The following is a 13142-nucleotide window of genomic DNA, read 5'->3' as shown; positions in this document are numbered from 1 at the left end:
GGACCGAGCAACGGGAGCTCACCCCGTCGCGGGGATTCAAACCGCTGACCTAATCGGCAAGCCCAAGAGGCTCAGTGGTTTAGACCACAGCACGACCCGCTCCCTATACAGAGGTTAAATGGCCAAGTGTCAAAGATGCTTTTAGTAGTGATTCCTGCATTGCAGGGGGTTGGACTAGATGACCCCTGGGATCCCTTCCAACTACAGTTCCACAGCCAAACTAGCAATCAGATCTCTCTCTCTCTCTCTCTCTCTGGTACCCAACTCTTAGAGCCCAGTACACAGTCTATTCCACGCAACAATGCAAGAATGTGCCTAGCCTTGAGTCTTCCTGGAAGAATGTGCTGCAAGTTGCACAAACGACTCCAGATGCAATGCGTGGGTTCCTCTCTCCCAGTCCCAAATCTCCCACCTGTGTGTGTCCCACGTGCAACCTGCCTTAGGTTGATTTTTAGTTCACTGGCCAGGGCTTAATCTCACACCAGGATGTAGGACAGGAATGGGGTACCTTGCACACCCCACCAGTCCTGTGCTGGCTGGTAGCTGACGTTCGCCAATACCTGTAGTTGAGAAACTACAGGTATTGGCGAATGTCAGCTACCAGCCAGCACAGGACTGGTGGGGTGTGCATTGCCAACAACCCCTGGGGGGTCTCAGGCTTCCCAATTTCTCCCAGCTGGGCCATGCTCCCCCTTCCAAGAGTGCTTGGATGCTTGAAGACTGGCTGTAGTTACTTGGCAGGGAGGGAATACAAAGACTACGGCAGCGCATGCTCAGAGGCACTCTTTTTATTGCTATCGTCACATTTTCCAAGGCTGAAATTGGATACAAAGTAGGTTGTGGGCTTGAGCCCACGCTCAAATTAACACTGTCAACGTGAAAGGTGGGCAGGGAAACAGGGATATCTAAGCCCCTCTTTAGTTGCAAATGCACCCCTTCCCACATTTCCAATCCAAGTTTACACATTTCTTCATATCTGCGGTGTTTTTTCCCTCTCTCTTGCATCAGAAACTCAAGAATCCACATTAAGAAAACATAAGAATCGCCAGGAGCCGCAGCGAAAACACAAATCGAGCCCTATGTTGCTACTCAACACTTTGGCTCAAATTAAATTATTTCTCGTGGGTTCAGGAGTCCCAGTCATGAGAAAAGGAAAACATTCACTGAGGAAAAAAGCAGTGCTCCTGTTCTTTAAATGGACAACAACCAGGAATTTCTGCTACAGAAGAGCCACAGTGATACACAAAAGCTACTTAAAGTGGCCTCTGCCAAGCTGGTACCTTCCAGATGTTTTGTGCTACAACTCCCATCAGTCCCAATCAGCAAAGACAGATTGGAGTTCAAGTTCAAAACATCTGGCGGGTATGAGGTGGACCAAGGGTGATTTAAAGCAATGGGGCTTTGCAGTTTAATGTGTCGGGCTGCCAAGGTTTCAATTTGCAGTTAGCAAATTGGACCCTTCATTTCCATGCTCTGAAAGGCTTAAACCTTACCTACACTTCCATCTGTAAACCCTCTTGGTGGCCACAAAAATGGGTGATCCCATCTGTTATGGAAAATGCTCCAGGATAAAATCCTTGCAAAAGGATTAAAAGAACAATGACTAGTATTTCCACCTACCCAAAAAATGATTAGCTGCATTGCAGAGGGTGTGTTTGTGTTTCTAAAGCAGGAGCTAATATGGAAAATATCTGCCTTTTTTTTAAAAAAAAGTTTGGTTTATTAGATCAAGCTATAAATTATTTCCACATTTCACCAGCTAACAAAACAACCGAACCCCCGTGCAGCCTCTACAGATACTGAAAATGACAGCGGCTGCAGATTTTGGTCTCCAAAAGGGCAGATAAAGGGAACCAACAGGAAAACGGGACAAAACAAACCCAAATGTGATGGTCGATGCTTGTGTATCTTGCCCACCGTGGCATCTGGGCTTCCTTACTTGAGCTGCCTGCAGCCATTTGGACAGCTGGAAATATCAGGGTGTTGTTTTTTTTTTTTGAAAAAAAACCTGCTCTCTGTGAAACGCTGTGGGACAGATGTTGGGTTGGGGCTGCCTGGTGGCAGAAGGGGAGCCCTAACCGAGGGTATGTTTTATGGGCCGAAGCATCCTCTGATCTGGAGAACAAACCAGTATGCCCGCCCGATCTTTCTCAATTCAATTCCTTGCATTTGCAGCAAAGTAGGATTGGGAAGGTTTCGAGCACTGACTGCCCTTGAAAACGGAACAGAGTGCTTTGGAGAGCTTTAGCATCAAATCTCCTACCAGGATACTGCCTTATCTTGAGTCATCTAACTCATCATTGTCTACACTGACCGGCAACAGCTCTCTGGGTTTTCAGACAGGGAGTCTCTCTTATTTGGCTTATTTGTTCCTCCGGTCCAGGAGTGACAACTCTGATTGGCAGTAGCTCTCCAAGGTCACAGCTCTTCAGCTATCACCCGCTACTCAAGACCCTTTTACCTAGTGATGCTGGGGATCGAATTCGAATCCGCGTGCATTTCTCTTGCCAGCAACAATTGCAGAGGAGGCAAGCACAGAAAACGTGCAGGTTCTCCTCCTCCCCAAAAGTGCAACAGGAGAGTGTGTGCAAGCCTACTAGGAACAGCGAGAGTTCTCCAAATATTTTGTCAATTGCAGATGGGCGAGTCACTTGGCCAGAGATTCTTCTTCCTATCAACTGCAAACGCCCAGTTCATTTGGGTGAGATGAGCCCCCTGGCTTTCCATCACTGCAAATGAAAATAGAATCGACCACCGGAATATTTTGCACTTGCAAACTTCAGAGAAAAAGAGCCTCTCTCGTTCAGCATCTTGTTCTTGCCATGGCCAATGAGATACGCATGGGAAGCCCTCAGGCAGAAGCTGGGCGCAAAACTCTCTGCCTACGTGCCCGTTGCTGTGCACAGAGGGGCACCAGATGAAACAGGCTGGTACCAGGGCTACTGGCAGAAGAGCTGCTTTTGTTTCCAGCTTAATTATTTCCTTCCACCAGATTTGGGTGCAGGTTGGTGTTTTTTGTTTGTTTGAAAAAGGACACACACACACCGACAGGTGTGGTAATGGTGCCCTGGAAAGGGGGATTCCCTAGGGGGCACTAAGGGGCAAGCGAGGCAGCACTGGAGGTGTAAACAGCTTTCAAACTTTGGGAAACTGGCACCACCAGCTCAAGTCCATCAATTTTCTTGAACCAATCGAACTAAATAGTTTTGATTGGATTTTGATTCAGCAATACCATTTTGAATTTTATTATTGTGTTATTGCCTTGGTGCAAACTGTTATTCTGAATAATGCTTTTTATAAGGTAGGGGGGGAACTCGGGGTGAGTTTATAGAACCAAGGTGGCGGTGGCCCTCTCCAAATTGGGAACCTCTGCTCCATCCTAACAGCAGGAGGCACCCCAGGCAAAAGGGGGAGCCCACCCCAAATTTATAGATGGAAACTGTGTAGTAGACTTGCCTCACTTTGTCACTTACATCACCATTGCCTGCAGTGTGGGACGAAGACTGCTGCATGACGCAGGAGCAATTTGCAAACTGCGGATGAAGTACAGAAGCAGGAAAGGGAAAAAAACCTGCTTGTGCCCCTATCTCAGTGGCTGCTGGAATATGCCAAAGTGCTTTCAGAAACCACTGGGCAACAGTGGCTTAAAGGTAAAGGTAAAGGGACCCCTGACCATTAGGTCCAGTTGTGACCGACTCTGGGGTTGCGGCGCTCATCTCGCTTTATTGGCCGAGGGAGCCGGCGTACAGCTTCTGGGTCATGTGGCCAGCAGGACTAAGCCGCTTCTGGCGAACCAGAGCAGCGCACAGAAACGCCATTTACCTTCCTGCCGGAGCGGTATCTATTTATCTACTTGCACTGCATGCTTTCGAACTGCTAGGTGGGCAGGAGCAGGGACCGAGCAACGGGAGCTCACCCCGTCACGGGGATTCGAACCGCCGGCCTTCTGATCAGCAAGTCCTAGGCTCTGTGGTTTAACCCACAGCACCACCCGCGTCCCAGTCGGCTTGCACAGTGGCTTACAGAGCACCAAACCTCAACATCCCTGGGCAGATGGGAGATTTGCGTCACTGGGCAAAAACTATTTCCAAAACGCCTGACATGTATTAACACCTGTGATAATCCTTACGAGTGACCCTCTAAGGCAGGTCAAGTATGACTCTCCAAGTTGTGGGTGGGATCCGGGGGCAAGAGAAAGGCTTGCCTAAGGCCACCGAGGTAAGCAGCTGGTGGCTGCAGAATTTGAACCAGGGACTGCGTCCCTCAGACCCTCCGGCTGTGGATCTCAACACGCTTCTCAGGGAGCAAGTGCCATTATTAACATGCCTCCAAGTAAACATGTATAGGATTGCACCGTTCACCTCTATGTTGCGTTCACAAGCCTGGAAAGATTGGTGAGCCCGAAGGCTCCTGCAGAGGAATGCCTATAATAGCCAGGATGCGCCCCAGTTCATAGCACAAACCAGAGTTTACAAAGCCAGTTCAAACCACGGTTTCGGTTCTCCTTTGCGAGTGGCTTGTGATCCATGGTTCGCTTTCAAAAATGGTTCGATAGTTGCTCGCTTGCCTCCCTTATGCTGCTTCCCTACAGGTGGAACTCAGCTGAGTCATTTTGCTACAGGTGGGACTAAAAACCAGCCATTTTGTTCCTATGACTCATCTCCTAGATCTGTTCATGGTCTTCCTAGCAGAATTGAAACACCGAACGCAGAGAGGTTTGCAACGCCAGGCCACGCAGAGCTGGGGCACCGTTTTCCAAGGACACGAATGCTCCTCTTACACGGCGCAAATCCAAAATGGCCACTTGCCCACCGCTATGACTCCAGCAATGCCTTGGGCAGGAGGAAACTAGAACGCTGCAACAAGGCATCTTGGTGCCCTCTGAACTTGCTGGCATTGGAGGCTGTTTAGAAGGTGCGTTATTTGAAAGAGCTCTGCTTGGTGGCTCCATCCTCTTGCCTCCGGCCGGATGCCCCCAGGAAAATGGGGCTTGCGGGCAGCAGCCCTCACCCTGCCACCTGGCCTTTGGAGCGACGCTGAGCCCCTCCTAGCTCCGAGTTCGAATTCCCTGCTTTTCAAAAGCCAGCCTCAGCAGAATCCTCGACTCTGCTGCCGACTTCATGCTCCAAAAATGCCAGTGGGGTGGGCAACCTCGGCCGGGAACCCGGCGCCTCATTCTCCCACCCGGGGAGTGAAGGCGCAGGGGCAGGAAGTGGGGGCCGCTCAGCAGGCCAGCTCATTGTCCCCCATGGCAGAGAAAGGGAGGCTGTAGCTGCTGCTGCTGCTGCTATTGCTTCGCTTGCTGCGTTTGCCCCACGCCAGGAGGGAGCTGGCGCCTTTGCTCTGCATCAGGGTCTTCCGGCAGTTCTCCTTGTTGCTTTTCAGCAGACCGCTGCTGCCACCTCCAGGAACGCCAGGACCCATCGCTGAAGACTTCTTGTCCACCTTTCAAAGGGAGAAAAAAGACGGGGTTTGGGTGGAGGAGAAGTGGAAGGAGAGCAGTAGCTTACTGGCATCTAACTGTTGTTGAACGTGCTCATCAAATTCCAGCAGAACATAACCATAGAGCGCTAATCGCTTCGGGAAGACATGCAACAATTCCTGCGTTGTGGTGGGGCTGGACTAAATGACTCTTGGGGTCCCTTCTGACTCTACGATTCTGCGTTCTTCATGCACTCATTGTTCAGACTTGGGCGAGGGCATAATTCCACAAACCAACAAAATTACCGAAACTAGTGGTTCCCGAACTTTCCTGGGCCACTGCCTCTTTTGTTCCATAAACTCCCCCCCAGTGCCCCCTAACCTGCAAAACGCATCGTTCAGAACAGCGGTTTGTGCGACCCACTAAGGAACACAATAACAGAATAAAATTCAGTACAGTAACAACCAACTGTGCATTTATTTTTAAAAAATACGATTAAACCTGTTTAGTCTGATTATTTCAACAAAACTGACGAGCTTGACCAGGAGACGCCAGCTTTTCAAAGTCTAATGGCCATTCATTTATTCAATTATTTAGTTGTTTATTTCCCCCCCCCAGCGCCCCCCCCGCCTCCAAGCACACCCCTAGGTAAATCCTTCTGCCGCCATCCACCAGGAGGCGCTCCTGCCCAGGGCAGCTGTTTACCAGCTCCATCTGGTATGCAGGCTGAGACCCTACCTGCCTGCGGACTGTCTCGCCAGAGTGGTGCATGTTCTAGTTATCTCCCGCTTGGACTACTGCAATGCGCTCCACGTGGGGCTACCTTTGAAGGTGACCTGGAAACTGCAACTAATCCAGAATGCGGCAGCTAGACTGGTGACTGAGAGCGGTCACCGAGACCATATAACACCGGTCCTGAAAGATCTTCATTGGCTCCCAGTACGTTTCCGAGCACAATTCAAAGTGTTGGTGCTGACCTTGAAAGCCCTAAACGGCCTCAAAGGCCCAGGATACCTGAAGGAGCGTCTCCACCCCCATCGTTCAGCCTGGAAACTGAGGTCCAGTGCCAAGGGCCTTCTGGTGGTTCCCTCGCTGCGAGAAGTGAGGTTACAGGGAACCAGGCTAAGGGCCTTCTCAGTGGTGGCACCCGCCCTGTGGAACGCCCTCCCAGCAGATGTCAAGGCAATAAACAACTATTCTACTTTTAAAAGACAACTGAAGGCAGCCCTGTTTAGGGAAGTTTTTAATATTTAATGCTGTATTGCGTTTAACACTCGATTGGGAGCCCCCCAGAGTGGCTGGGGAAACTCAGCCAGATGGGCGGGGTATAAATAATAAATTATTATTATTATTATTATTATTATTAGGGAACCACTGATCTAAGTGACACCTCCTGCTGTCCCCGGAGCAATCCTAAGAGAATTGTAGAGTCAGAAGGGGACTCCGAGGGTCATCTAGTCCAACCCCCCCTGCAATGCAGGAATCTCGACACGTAGGTCCCCCATCCAATCTGAAACCAGACCAGACCCTGCTTAGCTTTGCAAATGTGCCAGCAGTTTTATTGCTGCACCACTAGGACTACCCTCCCTGACCCCCCCCTCCAACGGGCCTTTGCTCATCCCAGCCCCCACCCTGCTTACCACGCTCTGCCCTTCGGAGTACTGCAGGGTGATGACGCCGACATCCGCTCCCTCGTCCCCGGCCACCTTCAGGAGCTGCACCACCTCCGCATGCTTAGACCACTTGCAGTCCTTGCCGTTGATGGAGACGATGTAGTCGCCTTCCTTCAGGCCGGCGTCCTGGAAACCCAGCGAGGAGAGGTGAGGCCCAGGGAAGCCCCCCGCAGAACAGGTAAGAGGGAGGGGAAGGGGCACGGAGACCATCAGGAACCCCAAGGCTGCGAGGGATTTCGTGCGAAGAGATGTGTCTATGGAGGGGAGTTCCTCTCCTATCCAGTAGGGATACGAAAACACGCCTGCTTTTAACTCCACAGAAAACTAATTTCAGGCTTACCAGCCTTACGAGACTGCAGATGTAGCTTACCAGCTAACATCCTCACTGCGTCTGTGAAACTCACTGCCACTAGAACAGAAAACACCAGCCACGAAGGCAAAAACCGTCTAGTTATGCAATACGTGAGTCAGCTCCTCCTGAAATTTACCTCGGGAAATGGGAAACACCACCAAGCATTCGGCTTTAGTCCCATAAAGACAGCTTCTGAGCAGCTTAAGGTAAAGGTAAAGGGACCACTGACCATTAGGTCCAGTCATGGCCAACTCTGGGGTTGCGGCGCTCATCTCGCTTTATTGGCCGAGGGAGCCAGCGTACAGCTTCTGGGTCATGTGGCTAGTATGACTGAGCCGCTTCTGGCGAACCAGAGCAGCGCACGGAAACGCCGTTTACCTTCCCGCCGGAGCAGTACCTATTTATCTACTTGCACTTTGTGCTTTTGAACTGCTAGGTTGGCAGGAGCAGGGACCGAGCAAAGGGAGCTCACCCCGTTGCAGGGATTCGAACCGCCGACCTTCTGATCGGCAAGTTCTAGGCTCTGTGGTTTAACCCACAGCGCCACCCGCACAGCTTACCCACGTGCTTAACAGCCCAGGAGCTTTTCGGTCTGCAAAAAGCCCAAGAGATAAAAGTAGGAGGAGCAAAGGCAGGCACATAGCAAAGTCTCTGGTCGCTTGGCAAAAACCCGGGAAAGGACGGGACTTGGGAAGCTGTGGAAGTACCTTGAGTCTCCACAACTGCCTCATAGAGGCAAGCCCCACGGAAGAAAAGTTGCTGTGTACTCCTGAGCAGATCCTGTTTTTATCATAAAGAATTAGCTTCACTTGCTCCTTGTGAGTTACTATTTATTAAATCCATTCATCCAAAGCCCTCAGGGCGGTTCACAGCACAGAAATACAAAATGAAAACACAAGACATGTAATAAAAACATTATTTCTTAAGGAGAAAATCCCAATGCATTACGGACTCTCTCTCTCTCTCTGGCTACACTTCTAGATATTTTTTCTGCATACTGAACCGATTTGTACGTTCTCTACCTTAGGGTAGAAATCCTTCAGGTGTGGGGAGCTGAAGGTTCATCTAACGAGGGTTCGCATAGCAGGACCTGCGTGCACAGTTTTCGAGCATCTCGGAAGTCGAACATTTCGGAACCCAAACGCCGAAAACCCGGAAGTAATTGCTTCCGTTTTCGAATGCGCCTCGGATGTCGAATGGCGAGAGGCGAGGTTACAGGGAACCAGACAGAGGGCCTTCTCGGTGGTGGCTCCCACCCTGTGGAACGCCCTCCCTTCAGATGTGAAGGAAATAAGCAGCAATCTTATCTTTAAAAGACATCTGAAGGCAGCCCTGTTTAGGGAAGTTTTTAATACTTAATGCTGTATTGTTTTTAACACTCGATTGGGAGCCGCCCAGAGTGGCTGGGGAAACTCAGCCAGATGGGCAGGGTATAAATAATAAATTATTATTATTATTATTTCTCAATTTTCACCATTGAAATTGCTGACAGCCCTTTGTGCCTCGGTTGTCAAACGTTTCAGAAGTCAAACAGTCTTCCGGAACGGATTATGTTCGGCAACCAAGGTTCCACTGCATAGGGCAGCTTCCCACACGGTGAGCAAGGCCCCCCCCCCCACGTTCCAAACTGCCAAGACCAGCCACTTACTGCCGCACAGCCTCCAGCGATGACTCCAGCGATGAGCACCGGGGAATCCCCTCGGAGGGTGAACCCAAAGCCATTCTCGCCTCGCACCAGGCGCACTGTCCTCGGGGGAAGCCACTTGTTCTTGGCGGAGAAAACCGACAGTGGGCCCTGCAGGAGGCAGATGGAATAATAATAATAATAATAATAATAATAATAATAATAATAATAATAATATATTTATACCCTGCCCATCTGGCTGGGTTTCCCCAGCCACTCTGGGCAGCTTCCAACAAATTATTAAAATACAGTAGTCTGTTAAACATTAAAAGCTTCCCTAAAGAGGGCTGCCTTCAGATGTCTTCTAAAAGTCTGGTAGTTTTTCTCTTTGACATCTGGTGGGAGGGCGTTCCACAGGGTGGGTGCCACTACCGAGAAGGCCCTCTGCCTGGTTCCCTGTAACTTCGCTTCTCGCAGGGAGGGAACCGCCAGAAGGCCCTCGGCGTTGGACCTCAGTGTCCAGGCAGAACGATGGGGGTGGAGACGCTCCTTCAGGTCTACTGGACCGAGGCCGTTTAGGGCTTTAAAGGTCAGCACCAACATTTTGAATTGGGCTCAGAAACGTACTGGGAGTACTGAAGGAGAGAGACTTCCAGGGCTGGGGGCGCATTTCGCATCCCCGAAATGCATGCGCCTTCCTGGCGTGAAGAACTTCAGAGCAGCCCCATGGAGCAGAAAATTTGCATCCAGTTCCCAGGGGGGCCAGAGAGATGCCTCTGTGGGGAGCCTGAAAACATTCTCCCCACTCGGGGTTCCCAGAAACCAACACTCGGAGATGTACCACCTCTGCTGCATGGCAGTGGCTCGTGGAATCGTCCTTTTGGTAGGGACAAATCCCTCGCCATGCAGACGAGTGTGCTCTGAATTTCAGACCGGACTACTGCAATCTGCTCTATGTAGGACTGCAAAGACGTTTGGGTGGTGTTCTTAGTTTTTGTTAAATTTATGCGCTGCTACTCATTCGAGCATCACAGGAAAGTTTACAGCATAAAAACACAAAACTATATAACATAATCATAAACAAAACAGTAACACCCAAATGCCTTAAAGGTAAAGGGACCCCTGACCGTTAGGTCCAGTCGAGGCAGACTTTGGGGTTGCAGCGCTCATCTCGCTTTGTTGGCTGAGGGAGCCGACGTTTCTCCGCAGTTTTTCCGGGTCATGTGGCCAGCATGACTAAGCCACTTCTGGTGAAACCAGAGCAGTGCACAGAAACGACGTTTACCTTTCTGCCGGAACGGTACCTATTTATCTACTTGCACTTTGATGTGCTTTCAAACTGCTAGGTTGGCAGGAGCAGGGACCGAGCAAAGGGAGCTCACCCCGTCGCGGGGATTCGAACCGCCAACCTTCCAATCGGCAAGCCCTAAGCTCAGTGGTTTAGACCACAGCGCCACCCATGTCCCTGTACTCAGAGTGCATCCATTGAAATTAATTAATAAGGTTAACTTAGGTCCATTAATTTCAACAGGTCTGCTCTAAGTAAAACTCAGTTGTCTACTACCCAGTGTTTTGTGAACACTGTTAAACGAAGAGTAAAAAAGCAGAAAGAAGCCCCCTAAAAATACATTAAAGTCAATCTTGCTTTTTCACTTCTTTTTTTATTACAGACAAAAGCAAAATGAAAAGGTTTGAGCATTACTTCTCAAAGCAGCCAAAGTCTCACACATCCTGGCAATCCTTATGATTGCACCTCCTAGAAGGATTTTCCAGAAAACTTTTTGTCCACAATTAAAATGAGCCTGAAATGTCTGTCAGTGAGAAAAAGAATTAATGAGCTCTGCCAGGCCTTTCAGGATTTTTGGAAGGAAATGAATGCAAAGGCAAGAGACATCACCTCTCTTTTCAAGTGGTGCATATAGCCTTACTTGACACCCCACTGCACTTTGCCCTATTTTCTCCAGTCATGCTTCAGCTCTACTCAAACACAAATACATCTTATACTTTCATTTGTTTTATTTCCCCAGACACCCAGTGTAAGATATCTGTGATTCCCCCCCCCTTTATTTAATTATAGGCATTGGAGTTGGGATATTGGGAGTGATTTTCAGTGGACCACAGCATAAGGTAAAGGGACCCCTGACCATTAGGTCCAGTCGTGGCCAACTCTGGGCTTGCGGCGCTCATCTCGCTCTGTTGGCCGAGGGAGCCAGCGTACAGCTTCTGGGTCATGTGGCCAGCATGACTAAGCCGCTTCTGGCAAACCAGAGCAGCGCACGGAACTGCCGTTTACCTTCCTGCCGGAGCGGTACCTATTTATCTACTTGCACTTTGACGTGCTTTCGAACTGCTAGGTTGGCAGGAGCAGGGACCGAGCAATGGGAGTTCATCCTGTTGCGGGGATTCGAACCGCCGACCTTCTGATCGGCAAGTACTAGGCTCTGTGGTTTAACCCGCAGCGCCACCCGCGTCCCTTGGACCACAGCATAGATAGAGGGTAACCCCAACCAAAAATACATGTGTGTGTAAGTGGATGCATTTCCCCTACTAAACATGGAAGTGGGCACGTGATCCTTTCCCATGTAAGCACTGCCTTCGTGGAGGAAGTATATGACCAGTGGTACCAGCAAAACCACTGCTGGACAAACACCCTCCAAGTACCACAATCCCTCCACCCTCCTTTCCAGGCTGGTTTGCACAAAACACAAATAGACTGACTCAACCTCACCACACACAAATAATGTATATTGCTTTCTAATATAGCACAAAGGACTCCATTTAGAAAAGCAATTTGAACTTCATTTAAAAAAAGAAAAGAAAAACAGCTTTAGCAGAGTTTGTAGTAAGCCTTTATGGACTGAACATCTGAAATAACCACATGCAGAAATGCATAAACACGGAGCTATTCAGGGGGAAAGCAGAATACCACAGGGAGCATGGTCATCAGCTAAAAAATTCTGCAGAGTAAGAAAGGAAGGCAGATATAACTCCTACAGAAGAAAGCACAGCCGGAAATGCGAACACATCTTGCGACCAAGCAGCCAATGACATGGCACTTTCAAAAAGGACTTCTGACCTGGTCACAACTCATCTCAGAGGTTCAAGTCACTGAGCAGCATCTTCCTTTATTTCCAGCACTCAAGCAACTGTGCCATCACTTCTGTCATCAAAATCGCACCAGCCACATGCTAAAAAGGAAATATTAGCCAACTTGGGGAAACACCAAAGTTTGCACAAATACAAAAGGGGGGGGGGGGACTAAAGAGATAGGACCCAAAAGCACCCCAGTGATGGCTGAGCATGTTCACTGGGCATGAAGTGCACTGTTGGGGTGGGTGGAAAAGCAAGAGGGAGAAGGAAGGGAATGGAGAGACCTGGAAGAGAAGAAGGTGGTTGACTGGGACCAGGAACAATAATGCATGTTGCAGGGAGGGATTGTTGCAGGTCCAACCTGTGGCCTTTATAAGTCAAACTGGCTTAATGTTTATCCTACAGTCTCTTTTTCCTTAACAGTGCAATCTTATCCATGTTTAAATGGAAAATTCCCACTGAGTTCAATGAAGCTTACTCACAGGGAAGTGGATCTAAAAGTACAGCCTCAGGGTCGATTTCTAATGGCTACTGTCTAGGAGGAGAGATTCAGGAACCAAACAGGTTTCCAAGTGTGGGGAAACCATATATGAGTAAGCACCACTCAGATCAAAGGGACACTCCAGAACAAGGTAGGAACAAAGCAATGTAGTTGGAATATCAAACAAACACATTTTGCAATACCAGTCACCTGAATTTCAAAAGTAGTGTTGTTCTCCACAATTTGCCAAGACACAGAAACTTGCCAAAGTGAACTTGAGAATCAAACCCCCAACCAAAGGATAGCAGAAACATTTTTTAAATTAGTTGCCCAGGGTCAGCTGAAGGCACCATGGGAAGGTGCTGTGAAGCTGCTCCTCCAGCCTCCCAGAAATAGCGTAATGGCCAAGGGGAGACCAAGAGGGTCCCATCCATCAGCCAGAGAAGGAGCAGCTGCAGGAAACCTGCAGAAAGGATGCTCCACTCCAAATGCCAGCTGCA

General features: G+C 49.4%; 1 protein-coding gene across 1 annotated transcript in view; it reads right to left on the bottom strand.

Annotated features, from left to right (window-relative positions):
* Positions 1-773: 773 nt before the first annotated feature.
* Positions 774-13142, bottom strand: part of RHPN1 (rhophilin Rho GTPase binding protein 1) — a 52007-nt gene continuing 39638 nt past the window's right edge. The window contains exons 8-11 of the mRNA XM_083624263.1: positions 10636-10652; positions 9096-9293; positions 7063-7221; positions 774-5445 (exon numbers count right to left, since the gene is read on the bottom strand). Of these exons, the coding sequence (XP_083480389.1) occupies positions 5224-5445; positions 7063-7221; positions 9096-9293; positions 10636-10652 (596 nt within the window). The 3' untranslated portion in view covers positions 774-5223. The remainder of the gene's footprint in view (positions 5446-7062; positions 7222-9095; positions 9294-10635; positions 10653-13142) is intronic.

Source organism: Podarcis filfolensis, assembly GCF_964270895.1.
Source record: "Podarcis filfolensis genome assembly, chromosome: 7".
NCBI classification, from domain to species: domain Eukaryota; kingdom Metazoa; phylum Chordata; class Lepidosauria; order Squamata; family Lacertidae; genus Podarcis; species Podarcis filfolensis.
Note: the sequence above shows the minus strand (reverse complement) of the source record. Positions and strands in the feature narration are given on the sequence as shown.